The sequence below is a fragment of the Dermochelys coriacea genome, chromosome 1, assembly GCF_009764565.3.
Source record: "Dermochelys coriacea isolate rDerCor1 chromosome 1, rDerCor1.pri.v4, whole genome shotgun sequence".
In the NCBI taxonomy this organism is placed as follows: Eukaryota; Metazoa; Chordata; order Testudines; family Dermochelyidae; genus Dermochelys; species Dermochelys coriacea.
In genome coordinates, this window is record NC_050068.2 from 179941364 (window position 1) to 179956274 (window position 14911).

The 14911-nt window shown below is 37.7% G+C and overlaps 1 protein-coding gene across 2 annotated transcripts in view; it reads right to left on the bottom strand.

Annotated features, from left to right (window-relative positions):
- ROBO1 (roundabout guidance receptor 1) overlaps positions 1-14911 on the bottom strand; it is a 1032116-nt gene that overhangs the window by 875422 nt on the left and 141783 nt on the right. For both annotated transcript variants that reach the window (XM_038413136.2, XM_038413109.2), the window contains exon 2: positions 5363-5499. In XM_038413136.2, the coding sequence (XP_038269064.1) occupies positions 5363-5450 (88 nt within the window). In that variant the 5' untranslated portion in view covers positions 5451-5499. The remainder of the gene's footprint in view (positions 1-5362; positions 5500-14911) is intronic.

Here is a 14911-nt window from a genome sequence, read left to right on the forward strand (position 1 = left end):
AAAAAAAAAGTTTTCAGATAAAATTCCCCTTCATAGCTCAAAGCTGGAATATGACTATATTTAGCAATTTGAAAATAATTTTTTATCGGACAACTCTGAGCTATTTAAGCGGGGGGACCCCACACTTTGCTATTCTATTGTAATCTGGGATGAAATCCTGGTCCCACTAAAATCAAAGGCAAAACTCCTATTGACTTCCATAGGGGCAGGATTTCTCTGACAATTGAATGCTGAATGGTAGAATCTTCAAATTTGACTTGCTTTGTATGTATTATAGAACCTTGATAAGTAGCTAAGTTTGAAGAAAATCAGATCAGTACTTTTAAAGTTAGGATACTTGGTGCATTAAACTCCTACCACTTTACAAAACAACTTGTAAAGATGTTTGTTAAAAATGCTTTAGTTTGGGATTATGAAGATATACCTCACTCAAAAGAGTAAAATTCATGGAAAAATAAAAAATTGAATACTTTCCAGGTGGAATTTGGGAACTTGCCAACAGTACAGCCATATTAAGGTGGGCCTTCTGGAGGTGCTGCTTTTTCTCCATATTTAGAAGGACCAGCTAGGAGGAAACCATGAGGTGAAAGGATCCTAAGAAAGGGTAATTCCCTACTGGGGAAAAGGAGGATGGACCATCAACTTTCTGAAAGCCAAGGATCTCGCTGACAGGCACAGTGAGGTTTTCTGAGATGGTCCTTGGTATCCCATGTATTTGAGCTAGTTATATCGTAGTAAAAAAAGATGACATTATGTTGGTAAAAAAATCCACATCCATTATAGACATTAGGGTCTCCTGCTCTTAAGGTTTATCATCCAAATTGTCACAGGGATGCATTTTCTAACACTCATAATGATTCTCTACTCCGCTATCTAGCTTGATCAACATGTAAGCATCACATGATAAAGAGCTCCATCTCAAGGAATTCATAAAAGCATAAGAGGAGGCGTCAGTTAAGATAGCTTCACTTGGATGCTTCAGCTCTTAACCACGGATTGGAGAGAGTCACCAGGTCAAGAAGTGTACACAGTTACAGAGGTAAACCTATGGTTCAGGCAAAGGGGTGGCCATTTCATTTTTAACCTTCCCTCTCAAAATAAACTCTTACCTTGAACTATTTCATGCTCAAATCTCAGCACTGAGGTAATTTGGAAAGTTTGATAAAAAATCTGTTCAGTCATTTTAGAGCCAAACAAGTGTGAAGTGTCACTTTTTATAAAACAATTTACAATGTCAATTTCTATCAAAGAGGTGGATAGAGATCTTATGTCATGGATACATTTTTCAAGATAACCTAGAACACTTATGTGGCTCACACTCACCCCAGTGGGACACATTTCACAGTGTCACATTTTGTTGTTTTGCCTGGCTTCTCCAGAACAAAAGCTATTGTCCAGTTGAAATAATGGACTGGTGTGTCTATTTATATATTAAAGAAAATTCCAAAGCAACAACTACCTTTTTGAGGGCAATGAAAATCAGAATTTCAATTTAAAAAAAGTTTCAATTTGCTTAGTTATGGTTAGTGTCTGGAGACTTCAACAAAAACTACTCAAAGTGCCCTTGGCTTTATTTCCTCCCATTTCTTCTTTTGAGGGGGTAGAGGCAAGGGGATTCTAACTCTCCTTCCTGCCCTCATTAAAAGCTACAGAGAATTCAACTACAAAAATCCACCAGTCATAGGAGCCATTAGAAGCAAGTAGCAATCCACAAAGTCCTGTGTCTCTATGCTGGATGCAGGTAGGAGAGAATGTCATCGGGTACAGTAGTGGTCTGTGCAGCCCCCACAGAGCTTAAACCCCTCACAGCAGAAAGTGTTCTGCAGGATCTGAAGGAAAGAAGGAGCATGCCAAGGAACAGGCATTCCCTCCTTCCACAACTCCCTGTGGTAAGGGCCAGATGCAAAGCCCAGTGAAGTCAATTGGAGTGATTCCATTGACTTAACGGATTTTGGATCAGACCCTAAATCTGCAGCTTTTTGATCCCCTCTGGACAAAAACTGATAGGAGCATATAGCCTACTACAATATGAGGATTTTTTTTGTCCTTTTTAGATCATTTCATTGTTTTGTTGTAGCTGTCTTGCTAATGTAATATCTGGTAACTTTAAAACATTTCAGTGACTTAAGTAAAACAAATGTAAAGGAGAACAACAAACACATCATACAATTAGTAAATATCTAGTTTTCCTAGATCAATGCACTTACAAATGAACAGGTAAAGTTAAACAAATACAGCACTTAAGAGAAAAAAAATCACATCTTTGTCATATAATTTTCAAGCCTATGTTCAGTGAAGAGGTGGCATGGCAGAGATCCTATATGCCTCAGGAGACAACCAGAGTGGAATTGAGAGTATATTTTATGTGTGAATTAGAGGTAAGATGTAATGACACAGGATGAAAGGCTCAGCAGTGATTTTAATAAAGGCAGGAGACAGTACTTCCCTGTGGACTCTATATGCAAAGGAGTGGGACTCAACTAGAATATGTGAAAAGATTCAACGAAAAGCAGGAATACATGTTTCAAAGTTGTGAGATTTCTATTAAAATTCATCTGCATTTTATTGAAGTAGAGAATTCTAACTTCGAGGCTAACATTTCTGTGAGTTTATCACATGCCATTACAACAAAAAAATATCTGGAACAATTTCCTATCTTGTGATATAAAGTACTACAGGATAAAGAATTGAAGGGTTCAATTAAAAAAGTTTTTTCCTTTAAAAATAGTTGTACATATTATAAGGCAATTAAAACGGTGTGGTTAGCATTTGTCTAAAAGTAATTTCATTGCTCCTGTTATTTTGAAAGTGTGGTTTGATTTTTATTTCGATATAATGAATAACCCACTTGATTTTGTAATCTCCAGGGTAATGGCAGTTTTAATTGCTATCCTTTGTTATGTGCTTTTTAGCAATCCTCAAAAAAGAGCAGTTATCTATGGGTCTAATACTGTTGAAATATGAAGCAGAGTTCCAGAGAAGAATTATTGTTTTTATCCCCCCTCCTTTTTAAATGACGGGGTAAGTTTGTGATTTTCTACCGATCTCTTTCTTCAAATCATTTAAAAAAATAAAATCTAAGTAAAAGATCTGAAGCAGAGCAAAATGAATGGGATGAACTACTGGAAGAAAAATCTTGCCTTTTTTTTTTTTTTTTTTTTTGAGATCCTCTGCGATAATTGCAAATCTGGCCTGCTGCCAGTGAGGCTGAACACGCTATGATGTCTGGCCAAGTAAAGTAATCTCTTGGTTCAGATCTGAAGTCTGTGATGAAAATTACAAAGCAGAGACAAAATCAGAATGCCACCTGTGATTTTATGCTAAAACTAATTTGATGGAAAGAGCAACACAATGCAAACAGCCTCTTTAACAGAGTCTAAAGTCTGACTAGATTGAAACCAATGTTAATAGATAGAGATTGGTATTGTGAAAATAAGTTGGGCTCTGCAGATCTTCTTTTTAAAACTGGCAGTCTGTGTCTGTCTGACAGGTAAATTGCTCTGAAATGATGTTTGAAGTCTGAGGTCAAACTTTTTAAGACAAGAATTTTAAACTAATATACTTTTGCTGGAGTCTTTATTCACTTGCTAGACTATGCAATATGCACTAAACAAAAGTAATCTACATTTCTTCATTTCCTCTCCATACACCATATGCACTATAGGTTAAGAAACTAATAAAGAGGGTGTTTTTTTCCTACTGTCTTTTTTTTTCTCCCACTGAGGGGTCTACATTGGAGTAGGTTGCTATAGAAATAGTTGTCCAACTGCAACAATCTCAGCAATAATCCAGAATTGAATCATTGACCTCTTAAGCTGAAAATGTACGAAATAATCATGATACATTGCAAGAACTCTGATTAGCTTACAAGGATCCAATGTGGTTATTCAGCTCATTTGCTTGTCATTAATATCTAGAAATGGATTATCTAACAAGGAGTTTATTGCCTATGTAACCGTGTATGGCATAAAAATGAACAAAGAGAAATATTGCAGTTTTGTTGTACTATTATAAATGTTCTTCATAAGGTTAGGAATTTCTTGAGATGTTCCCATTTTTCAATTTCATTGACTTTGAATCTGGTCCTGTGTGGATTGTTCAGGCACCATAATATCGCATGCCTAGTAATATTAGCAATCATATCCAGGATAGAACTGTCAGAATCAGTGTAATTTAGACATTTATCAGTAAAATACTGTTGGTGCCATTACTATTTATAGTAAAGTTCAATGCCATATGTTTATTTAATTTTATTTATAATGTTGCACATTGAAGAAAGACAGAGTATACCAGTAAGAACAGCTTCTAACAATGCAGATGGTCTGAATCTCATTTGCTAGATTTTGCCTCATATTCATTGTCCCATCCAAAATTCAAGGCTTATGTGGAGTATTTATCAAGTATGACGGCACAGGATTTAGTGAGCTCTCACAAAATAAAAAACTGTATTTTTGTAACTGTGCTAAAGAGTATAGTAGAACCTCAGAGTTACAAACTGATTGTACACACCTCATTTGGAATCAGAAGTACCCAATCAGGCAGCAGCAGAGACAAAAAACAAATAAATAAATAAAAGCAAATGCAGTACACTACTGTGTTTTAAATGTAAACTACTAAAAAATAAAGGGAAAGTTAAAAAAAATATTTGACAAGGTAAAGAAACTGTTTCTGTGCTTGTTTCATTTAAATTAAGATGGTTAAAAGCAGCATTTTTCTTTTGCATAGTAGTTTCAAAGCTGTATTAAGTCAATATTCAGTTGTAAACTTTTAAAGAACAACTGTAATGTTTTGTTAGGAATTACGAACAAACTCCATTCCCAAGGATGCTTAACTGTTATATATTCTCTTTAGGAGACGTATGCAGCTATTAGAAGAATGTGTTTCTAACTTCACTGAAAACAATGGTAACTAGATGGAGTTCAAGCGCAGTGCATTTTGGCAATTAACTTGTAGTATATATTTGTATTTCAGCTATTTCATATTTTCAGTACTTTGCTATTTCTTTTCTTCAGTGATGTTTTCTATGGATTTAGTATTCTCTTCGATCTTCAGGTTCACTTTTGTCACTTTTGCACTTCTTATTTTTTTCATTCCCCACTGCCCCAGCAGCGTTAACAAAGGAATCCTTTACCAAGCCTCCTTAACCTTCTAGTATCTCTATCTTAAGACCACTCCTTACATATTTTCTTTCATATTCAAAAAGAGCAATTCCATGCCATGTAGACCCTAGAGTTCTCGCTAAACTCTGAACTTTAGAAACATACGCATGCACAGAGAAGTATTCACACCAACATAAAATAAACTCTGAAGAACAAAGATGCATATAACTATTCAGAATAAATTAAAATAAGTAAGTACCTACCTGGAATAAGCTGACCCAGTAACTGGTGGGACCTGGACAAGCTGAGTACAGCTACAATGACAAAAAAAGGATAATGTTCCCATTTCATGATGTTTCCTTCCTTGCATTACACCAGCTCAGCAGCATTTAAGTGTTATCTGCAACAAAAGTGGAAAGAAGGTAGACTAAGATGACAGTTTATAGTCATGGGCAATTTGGAAGAGCTTTAAAACACTTTTAGCCTAGTACATCTCTGTCAAATTCACGGATTTCAACAAAGTACTTTTGATTCTTTGTAATAAGTAGTTGGTTGTAAAATACGAACAAACAAATCCCCATACTACAGCAGACCAGGCACCAACTGTGGCAGATGCATTGAAGGAAGGCACGAGAAACCCCATAATAGACAATGTATGATTATTTAATGCTTTTGGCTGGCCGAGCTAACATGTAAACTGTATATGAGAACTTAAGCACACACTTAATAACCTTTCTGAATTGAGGTTTAAAACAATCCCTGCTCAGGAAAGCACTTAAAACGCATGCTTAACTTTAAGCATATACTTAAATCCCTAGAGTAACACATATGCATGACTGCTTTTCTTAGGTATGGTTTGTTGAATAAGGGCTGTAGGGATCAATCTTGCCAAGGTACTGAGCACTCTGACTGGATTCAGCAAAGCATTTAATTATGAAAAGGCAAAACTCCCATTGGCTTCTATGGTGCAGGATCCACTCCTGGTGGAATTCTGAGCTAAAAAAAATTAAGAATTCTGCACACAGTATTTTATGCATTTCTGCATAATTTGTCCATATTATACAATATAATCACATCAGTTTCAATTATTTTGGTAATTTATTATTTCAAAATATCTGTCAGCAAGTATGTCTAACAATAGACATGAAAAAAGATTCCCCCAAGAGTAGAGAGTTAAAGAAACCCCTATGACACCCCAGTTCCTGTTTCTCTGTTATGCTTTTATTAGGTGCCTTAGTCTGGATGTGTCATATGTGCCAGCTGGGCACATCATGCAGGGAAAATTTGGCCACTCTGGTCTTTTAGTCGATTCTTGATTTTTTTGCGGGGTCCCCCTAGGATTACTGTATTTCAGGTTCCCAGAGAGGACACTACGGCAGGGAGGGTTTGAGAGAAGGGGACCTGGATGGAGGGGTACAGTTAGGGGGTGTGGAGGGAGTATTTAGGAGTGCTGGAGGGGCGCATGTGTGTGTGTGTGTACTGGGAAGAGGTATTTGGTGGGTGCTGGAGGCCCCTCCCTGGTCTGGACACCTGAAACTGCTCCTCCCCCAGAGCCGAGCTGCAGGCTCCCCTCCACATAGCTTCATTACTATCCCGCCGGGATATGCAGTACTTCCTCATCCTTTGCAAGAACCGATGATCCTATTATTGTGTATGCCTATTCCTTTTCTGAATCTTGCTAAACTCTTGGTCTCAGTGTCTTGTGGCAATGAGATATCCAGGTTCCTTGATAAAACCAATGCTTTCTTACATTTTGGTAAATAGAAAAGCACAAATGACCTTCTCTGTATTGTCCATTCTTTTACATACTTCAACAAGTCCTCTTCTTTGGCATACCACAGAAGCCCTAATCTTTTAAATCTTTTTTCATAATGAATTCTTTCCTTGTCTCTAATCTTTTTGATGCTGTTCTCAGGACCTTTTCAGTTTTACAATATCAAATACACAAAGGAAACAAAGATTTTTTTTAAAAAAAATCAGATTTGTAATAACACAATTGGCCTTGAGTGTGAATATCGCATCGAAGCACTGGTTAAAGAAAAAGCTAATACACCCCAAAGTAACTTTAGAGGAATCCCATTATTTGCATAGAAAAATATCACTATATTAAAAAAGCCACACACATGCCATTTGGGCACACAACAGGGAGGGAATTCCTCAGTGCACAATTCTTTTTTGTTTGATTGATAAATATTCTGTACCAAGTAAGTTTCAGAATAAGAAGGGAGGTTGCATTTTTATAACTTTAGGCAACACTGGTTCAAAAGTACACTTGCTGGCATGGGAGTGCCAAGATTTTCTTATTACCATCCTGTTTGGCAGGTGTTAGCCGTTTTTAAGATTCTGTCTCATTGTCTTTGATGAGGCTCCATCCTCAACAAAACAGAGCTAGGAGCTTCCTTCTACAGAGGCATTAGGGGTTAGAACAAAGGTCTTCCCAGGGGAATTCTCCAAATGACCAAGTTTATGGAGAATTCTTGGGCTAAAAAGTTTTGTTATTTAGCAGTAGAGCCCCAAACTTTAGGAATGGGGTAGTTTGCACTAAATAAATCAAGCCTGGTTCTCTACTACCTTGCAATTTGTATTGCAATTAACACCTGAGCAAAATTAATGAAAAATGCTACCAAATCAGAATGAGCATTCAGGGTGCAAAGCGGTGTAGAATAACATCCATTCTGTGTAGATTCTGAGCAGGGTCGGAACTCCATTTACTTACAGTGCCAATGGTAAGCCACCTGATAATGCTGTTCTACCTCTACCATTAAAATATTTTTTATGTTCAAAGCCTGAGATTAACTGAAAAGGAACCAAATAAGTGCAAAACTTGAGTTCTGAATTAGTTGGATCAACTACACTGTAAATTCAATCCAGTATCTGAAAGTCAAACTCTCTTCTCTCTGGTTTGTACATCTTCAGCAGGAATAAAAGATGCTAAAACTAAAACTTTTAACAACTTTATTGATATATTAGCCAGAAAACAATCCAGCTCACTTTCCTATAGTTCACTTGGATCTATAATGTTAAGAGTGTTGAGCTTTGTGCCTCCAAAATTCTGGGGCTCATGGGGAATTAGTCCAGTACTGGCATAGGTTACAGCAGCCCAAAAGGCACCCACAACCCCCTAAAGTGTCACTCTATATGTCAGGAATAGCCAGAGGTGGCCCAGCCATACCCTTTTCCTGAGCTATGCTCCCTGTGCTGAGGAGCAACACGAGAGTAGTGTAGAGATTTTGTTAATCTATTCCACCCGGTATACCACTTATTCAAGGGTAATTCCCAGATAACCTGTTAAATCACTTACACATATCCACAAATGGATGAAAATATATTTCCATTGACTATCAACATGTAAAAATAGACAAAGCAAGAAAAATACTGCTTGAGAATTTAGAGAAAAAGTTCAGTGATTTAGACTTTTGAATTAGGTTTGTTACAAATGGACTCATGAATGAACAGTAAAAACAGTTATGACTTGTTGACTTAAGGATCTTTTCCTTGTCATGACATGTCAAAATATACAATTTGTGTTTTCACCATTTATAAAGCTTTAAAGTTTTGAATCTCAACTCTGTCACTAAATAGTTTTCTGAGTCTCTTCCTCCCCCCAATAATTTCTATAATTTCAAAAATTATAAAAACAGGTGACTACAGCCCATATTCATCATAGTAATGTTATATGATTGTGGCATAATTTTGATGCATTATGTACAAGATGGGTCATGTAAGGTGTCATTGGAAAAGTTATGATTTACTGACTATGAATATCCTGTGTGTATACATGTATCATTTTTGTATCTGATATTATAAATATTGACTATGGATCTGTATTTCAAATGAGCTTACTCTGGAAAACACCCACAGCCACCCTTTCAGGCACAACAATGAAGAAGCCAGACAGTGCTAATGGTTTATCAACTAAGATAATGGGCTGTAAACATTTCAGCTAGCCTGTAAGTAATGGGTGCTATGACTCTGCAAGGACATGTGACTAGACCACATGGCTCTGAGCTCAATTTGGGTACCTATATTTTTCCAGACTGGGAATCAGGTTTGAAACAAGGGTTCCTGCCATATGGAAAAAACTATAAAAGACAGGAAGTGACATCATCTGTTCTTCATCACTTCCCCACAACTCAAAACCTGAGAGAAGCGCCAAAAGAAAAGGACTTGGAACACGGGTGGGGAGCTCAATCTGCAAAGCAAATGCAGCTTGTGCCTTGAGAATCTGTAAGCCTGATTGTATCATCAGTCAGGGTGAGAAATTGCTAATTCAAAGCCAGTCTTTCTAGTATTTTAGGCTTAATTTGTGGTTTTATTTATTTGCTAGGTAATCTGCTTTGATCCATCTGCTATCATTTATAGTCACTTAAGAGCTATCATTCTGTAGTTGTTAAACTTGTTGTTGCTTTATCTAAGCTAGTGTACCTTTGAGTTAAGTGTCTGGGGAAAAATCTCAATTTGGTTAACACAAGCGTATTGTGCATATCCTTCCCACATCAAGGGGAGGACAAACTTTATGAACTTACATTGTACAGATCCCTGTGCAGTGCAAGACTGTACAATTTTGGGTTTATACCCCAGCAAGGCTACAGGGTGGAGGAGCTGGGAAATTGGCAGTTGTCTCCTTCCTCTCTTGGAGTAAGGCATTCAGGTAGCTCAGTTGGGGTGTGTGGTGCCATCTGCTGTCCTGTTGGGTGACCACAGGGCCTGAAGAGGCTGGGGGTCACCAATAGAGCAGTTTCAGGAAAGGCCAACTGGGCGATTAAAGGGACACACCGGTTCCCACAGCTCCCAAACTGCACCCGACAGGTGACAACCCGTCACAAAACAGAAAAAAAACAAATTCTGTGAAGCCTGTTTGTAGGGAGCAGATCTGTTGAGCAAAATGTACACATTTTAGTTCCACTTTTTTTTAACGTTAACTACAAGTTCAAGGCTGTTCACAACCCTATCCATTTCTTAAAATTATCTCAAGGGAAGCAGTGGGGACAAAAGACCTATCTGGCTTTAAGATTAAACTCGATAAGTTTATGGAGGAGATGGTATGATGGGATAACATGATTTTGGTAATTAATTGATCTTTAAATATTCATGGTAAATAGGCCCAATGGCCTGTGATGGGATGTTAGATGGGGTGGGATCTAAGTTACACAGGAAAGAATTTTCTGTAGTATCTGGCTGGTGAATCTTGCCCATATGCTCAGGGTTTAGCTGATCACCATATTTGGGGCCGGGAAGGAATTTTCCTCCAGGCAGATTGGAAGAGGCCCTCGAGGTTTTTCACCTTCCTCTGTAGCATGGGGCACAGGTCACTTGCTGGAGGATTCTCTGCTCCTTGAAGTCTTTAAACCACGATTTGAGGAGTTCAATAGCTCAGACATAGGTGAGAAGTTTTTTGCAGGAGTGGGTGGATGAGATTCTGTGGCCTGAGTTGTGCAAGAGCTTGGACTAGATGAACATAATGGTCCCTTCTGACCTTAGTATCTATGAATCTCGTTCTGTCTACATCCTAGTCAATCTTAAGCTTGTGTTCTTGCTCCATAGCATTTTTCCCTACATCTCACTCACCCTTTTGTGACCCTTTTCACACCAAGCCCTTTTTTAGCATGATCTTTCACTTCCTGATAACCAAGTAACACTTCATCATCTCTTTCAAATCCCTTCTTAAAAATGAGGATTTTTTTCAAGTGTCCCATGTTGACCAAATCAATTCTTTGTTTGAATCTTTTATTTCATATATTGTATTATTTCTGAGATAAGGATTGTGCCCTTTGTGACCAGGGGTGCCATGTTTTAGGCATTTAGCAAATTGTAAAATGTCCTCATTTGCTTAATCCTTGTCAATCATTGACTTTAGTGGGAGCAGGATGGTGCCCAAATGTAAAATGTACCAGTGGAGCTGAAGTAGGCAGGAATATCATGCTCAACCAGTAAGTGGGGCTTGTGATCTCTTAATTATGTTAGTTCACTTCTTATTTTCTAACAATATTGTCAATTCTGGTAGTTACATGCATTTTTTAATCTCAGATTTTTCACTCAAAAAAACTATACAAACACAAGCCAACAATCATTACACAGGAAAAAAAGTGACTTTTCTGTAAGTCACTTTTTCAATCTGCAGAGCCATTATTTTCCATTACTAGCCTCAATCCAATGAATATATATTTAAGGAATAGTCAACGCCTGAAAAATAGCTAGTCCAGCACTGGGAATATTCACTACAAACTTATTTGACGATATTACCAAAAATTTGAAAAAAGTTTTTTTTTAAATATGAATATTTCCAGTTTGCCTCCCTCTTTCTTACATTTGCTTCACCTGTGCTAATGCTACCATGACAGCCAGCAGTGACAGCAATCCTGTTCCTCCCTTTCTCTCCTGCCCTTCCCCACCTATGGCAGTGCTCGCTATGGTCCTGCTATCACAACCACAGGCAATACTCATAATCCTTTCTTTTCTGAGCTGAACACAAAAACACAAAAAAAGACCAATTGTTAACAAACAAGTACAAATGTGAAGCCAGCCTCAACTGCATAATGACAGGGACAAGCTACCTGCTTCCCAGTAAACAAGGGTTCATTCTAGCACAACATCCCCTTTTGTCTTTCACAAGTTATCAGGGAAAGGGTGATGAGGCTGCTTGGGGGAAGAAAGGGGTAGACTACTCGCCAAGTAGTGCCCCAAACCAAGTCGCATAGGACTGTGATGAACCCAAGCTGGGGAGTTTTCATGTTTACTTACTGATAGCAGCTGCTTAAAGATAGCGCTTTACATTTATCCACCTTTGTGAAATGCTCTCGTAGAGAAATAAATGATGCAGGAAGGGAATTGATCCCCACTGGCTATACTATGTCGTCAGAATGATTGAACAGCAACAAACATTAAAAAGTAAGCCTTTTGGTCCCCTCTTCTTTATACCAGTTAAACTCCATTGTCTTCCATGAAATTACTGCTAATTTACACCAGTGTGAGTGAGAAGAAGTTAGGCCCCATGTATCATCCACAGGGCATGATGAAGATAAACACTACTTTGTCTACTGCATTATAATCATTAAAGAATCAATGGCAAATTAAACTGCACAAACCCAGAGGAGGAAGAAGCAGTGCAGTAAATGCAGAGAAAAAAAATGATTCGAACCTTAAGTGTAGTGCTATTTATCCATATGGCTAATGCAGCAAGCAGCTGCAGAGGTAAAGACATCAGGACAAAAAACAAAAATCAATGCTGATTTTACCCAAGTTACTTTTTTCCTTTCTTTATTTTTTAAATTATTATTGTAGTCTGCCTCAGAGCTAGCAACCAGCCTTTCAAGAGAATAAAATGTATACTTTTACAGCATGATGAATAGAGAGAGGGCTTCAAAAGATAAGGAAATTAAGGGACTCATAAGATTCATAATATGATGTAACCTCTTTTCATAAGAGCTGTGAACTTTGGCAAATAAGCTGCTGCATAATACCATCAACCTCATCTACAGAGATAAGAGCCAGTTTTGACTTGCTGCCTATTTTAGCTCCAAGACCCAGATGGTATAAATTGGCATAATTCCATTGAAGCCAATAGAGCTACACCAATTTACACCAGCAGAGTAACTGGCCCGTGGAGTAGCAATTCATGTGTATTCCCCAATGTGGGGGGCAGAGGAAGGGAGCACTATTAAGCCTTCTAATATCCAGTGAAATTTACTAGACTTTCAATCATTTCATTTCAGCATTCTAATGAAAATTAGTGGGACTCAGGATATCAGGTAATCTCAGTTTAAACTGACACTATTTCTGGACTTGTTCTTCCTGTACAGTATCATCTTGAAAGTTATACAGCACAAAATGAATCACCATACTGTACTACTTTAAAACATAATTCTTGCCTTGGATAGACTTGATTTATTTTAAGAGTTCTAGAGACAAAGGAAAGCATCTCTGTGAGTTGGCTCAGTTCTCTCTCTTCAAGGGGAAGGTACGATAAACGGTTAATATAATTTTGAAAAAGAAATGCAACAAGATCCTCAGCTGATATAAATTGGTAGTTTCATTGATATGAAGGCAGCTACACTGATTTTACATCAGCTGAGGATCTGGTCCAGGATTCCTTGGGGGATATTTTCAGCATGCAATTACCCCTTCAAATTGCATTGAAAATATTTTCCTATTTTATGACTAGAATAAAAATTCTTATAGCAGCACTCCAGTTGAAATCTAAGATTATATGGATTTATGTTTCATTTTGGAAACCAGTTAAATGCTCTTGTAGTAGAAGTTATCAATGAAAATAATAGGGGGAAAAATTCTTATGGAACTCCATTCATTTTTATTTTTAGAAATCTCTTCCCATTGTTTTGATGTGGTGACCACACTGTTTAAATTAAGTATAGCTTTCATGGCTTCACTAGATCAAGTAGGTTGCTTCTCTATTTGGAATATTTGTTCACTTAGCAGTGGCTCAGAAACCTCTGTTAATGACTCACTTAGGGTATGTCTACAATCCAATCACAGAATGGGACATACCCTAGCCAGCTTTAATCTAGGTAGCTCAGCTACCAGAGTAGTGAAGCCATGACAGCACAGGCTTCAGTAAGGGATAGTCACCCAAATAATTATCCAGGTTTCTGGACAGGCTCATGCAGCCTGTATTGCTGTTACTTTACTGCTCCAGTAACTGAGCTAGATAGACTGAACACATATTGTATATAGAATTCAAATTAAGAAGAGAGAGTGCTGTAATAATCTGATTATTGAGCAGCATTTGCAGATGGAATAGTCCTAAATTATGCCATGCAGTATTGTAGATTGCCTGATCTCATCATAGGTCCTGGTGAATTAATGCTGATAAAATTAGGCATAACACTTGAGAGTTTAACATGCAAAAGATGTTCACAGAAGATTATAGTATTGCATTAAATTAGAAGGCAACGTTTGTTGGCTATTTGAACATAAGATACCCAAAAGAGGCAACAGACACTTTGCAAGAGTCAATATAAGTGAATCAATTGGACAAAACCCTACTCAAGTACAGATGAGTGGGGAAGCATTGTCTGAATCTATAATTTCTTATATATTAATTCTTGTTAAAGATTTCTTATATGGGAAAAAATGGGGAAATTGGAGGGAAAATATGAAGGTCTTTTATGGTCTCTTTAGAAGGCAAGCAAGAAGTCAACCAGGAGAGACGTTCTACAGTGCAGCAGAGTGGGGAGGGTGAGGAGGAGGGGTTTTAGGAACAATTCTATTTTCTTTAGTTCAGTCAAGTTCAACTGGAGAATAAAATTACACTTCCTGTGATTCTTTATCAGAGTAGGAAGATAGTCCTCTGCTCCATCCCTCCCACTTCTGGCTCTGACCCAAAATTCTACGGAACACTGAACTTGTAGGAATAGAGGAGATGGACTTCCATACAGCCCTACGGAGGAAGTGGACATGATTCCATAAAGGTGGCCTTTGCCCCATTTCACACTTATCAGGAGAGTTCCTCAGGAAAAGATTACCCCCTTCAGTTGCATAAGCAGAGAAGGCAGTTGAGATACCAGTGTTCTGACACAAAAAGGCACCAATCCATTTTATAACTAAATCTGGAATGGCACTGATTCTATGGAGAAGTGATAAAAGTGCCTATATTTATTATAAGCAGAGCTGGTACTACCAGCTATGGATAAGGTTTCCTGACATTTTCCATTACAAGATCCTATTTTCAGTTCCTTATCACTTTGCCAAACTTTAACACATGGTAGCTAGACTATAGTAAAGTAACTTTGAAATTCTCTAACACTAAACCAAAATGTGCAATGCTGTTAAGCATCAAGTACTACACTTGTCTG